This window comes from Priapulus caudatus, unplaced genomic scaffold, assembly GCF_000485595.1.
Source record: "Priapulus caudatus unplaced genomic scaffold, Priapulus_caudatus-5.0.1 Scaffold478, whole genome shotgun sequence".
NCBI classification, from domain to species: Eukaryota; Metazoa; Priapulida; class Priapulimorpha; order Priapulimorphida; family Priapulidae; genus Priapulus; species Priapulus caudatus.
In genome coordinates, this window is record NW_014577539.1 from 115,108 (window position 1) to 117,607 (window position 2,500).

Here is a 2,500-nt window from a genome sequence, read left to right on the forward strand (position 1 = left end):
CGTCGTTGTAATCAAACTGTAGTCGTTAGTTTTAAAACATTAAAAAAAAATATTTCTAATGGTGATTGAACCATGAAACTTTTTATGTAGCGCAATTATAACCTAAATTAGCTGAAAATAACCCTAGAACCTAGAGGCTACTGTTCCTTTAATGTATTTCTCTATGATGATCATTAAAAATTCGTTGCTATTGTAAGGCCGGGGAAAACGTAGAACTAACTATATTCAAACAATTGCATCCTGACATTCATATCATTTGGGCAATAGCACGTACATTTCCTTGCGTGTTGATATTAACAATTTCATTTGCAAACGATTGCGACACAATATTTGTTTGAAAAACATTTATCAACGAATTTTTATAACGAGCACAATACACTCGTCGATTTATAAGGTACCACCCGTACGCTTTTACTGCGTATACTTTAATATCGTGATGCGCCAAATGAAAGTAGGAGAGAATGCGCTGCCACGATTTACAACGCAATAGCAAATCCTCCAGATTGTCACCAAGACGTGGACGGAATTCTACCAACTGTGTGCGGAATTAGCATAATTTCTTACTGGTGGCTTAGAAGACTCTAGCGGGCACCAATTGGCAGCGCACGACCATGCGTGGGTCGATAGCATGTTGTATATAGCCGCATCGGCACGGAGACACCCCTCTGACGACGACTACACGGAGACAATCTATCCGTAAACGCGCACGCGATCGCTCACTGCAGCCAGGAAGCACTAGCGGAGGCAGGCGCACAACTATCTCCCCGCTGCGAGCAGTCAAGAGCTGGTCTCGGCAGCGAGCTCACTCCACGAACGGCATTCGGGCGCATATATGAGCTCCGGACATTAACGAAGCGCTTGTTTCTCGCTGACGCTATACACAGACGACAGGAGTTGCGACGAGTTGCTACCACCATCACGATGAGAAACTATATTTTGTACGTTGCGGCCTTTTTTTCACTGTGCCTGAGCATCGCTGCTGCCTGGGGCAGTCCGTGGGTAGGAAGCCACTACCCTGGTTACAACAAACGCGCAGACTTCTACGGGGTGAGTATAATAGTTTGTCCTCAAAACCGCGTACATTTCCGTAACTCGCGATACTCGTTGCTGCGATTTTGTGGAATCAGAATGAATTTCTTATTTTCCTTTCTGTGTGTTATACTTTTTCCCTACGTTGGATCTTTTTTCGATATTGTATTCTAATCCGTATATGACATTTTCAGCTAAACGCCATTTTTATTTTATTATTTGAATTAGAAGCATGAATAACTGAGTACTTGACCTATCTGTGTATGCATCTATCCATTCATACATTCATACATAGTGTGTGGGTGTGTGTGTGTGTGTAATATTGCATTTCTTAAATAAAATGGCATACATCAGCTACTAGATCGGCGTCATTGTAGATGTTTATAGATTTCGATTTCTTGTTTTGTTTTTTTGCAATCAGTTTCTTTTGAGATCATGGCCATTGTAGACCTGCTTTGGACAGTTTGATTACGCTATTAGGTTGTGGTCAGTGTCAGAACAGATAGCGGACTCTACGTCAGTATATAATACACGCAAAGTACTAATACGTCAATACGACAACGTTAACAACGATCGACAAATGCTAACGTCGTTTCAGCTGCTAGCTAATATAATCGACAATAGATGTAATATAGAAATATAAATCGAAATTGTTCGCCTCAAATCGTTCACTATATCAGGTCTAGAATTATAATAACTATATTATAACTATATTATAAGTTATAACTATCGATTGGTTTTATTTTGCCTGTTTTCCTGATCGATTTTCCGAATGTTTTCCGGTTATTTAGCTTTCTGCTTGGTTTGCTCGTAGCGGGCTATTCGTTGTTTCTGGGGATGTCAAAATAATTTTGTATTTTTATTTAGACGACGTCGTGGTCAAATGTATTTCGTAATTTCAACGAGTAATTCGGGTAGCAATGTCGCCTCTGCTCTAAAAGAATAACTCGAAACGTACACTTGTTTTTGCTAACAAATGAAATGTAGGTTCATTTGCCGCTAGCATACAGTGAGTCGACATTGAGTAATAGGACAGAAATCAAGACGGCATTGAATGGCACGATATTTCCGCGTCATCAACCAGTTGAGATGGAGATGCAGCGTGTAGTCTACAGACGAAATGCACTCGTTATTGTAATTTCCGGACGCAAACGACGTTCCACAAAGCTGGGCTACGCGGGCACTTACAACAAGTACCGGTGCCGTCTCTATTTCATGTTCGGTCTGTCCATGTTTGATTGATTCGTGCGCTACGAATGTTTACTGATTCACTTCTCGTACTCGTATGACGTTTTCTAAAGTGAAGCTTGGTCGCATCTCGTTTAGATTAACGGACAACATCGAAACGTTTGAAAAAGTGCACGTCGGTCTCGCGCGGTTTCATTTAGTTAGTGGACCCATGTTATCGGTATGTCAAGCGCAAATAGACAGAAGAACTCTTCCATTGGCACGCGGTGCGATGAAACAATAC

The 2,500-nt window shown here is 41.2% G+C and overlaps 1 protein-coding gene across 1 annotated transcript in view; it reads left to right on the forward strand.

Annotated features, from left to right (window-relative positions):
• The first annotated feature begins 684 nt into the window (after nt 1-684).
• The window catches only part of LOC106810852 (prohormone-3-like), a 27,503-nt gene continuing 25,687 nt past the window's right edge, over nt 685-2,500 (forward strand). The window contains exon 1 of the mRNA XM_014814323.1: nt 685-1,047. Coding sequence (XP_014669809.1) covers nt 922-1,047 — 126 coding nt within the window. The 5' untranslated portion in view covers nt 685-921. The remainder of the gene's footprint in view (nt 1,048-2,500) is intronic.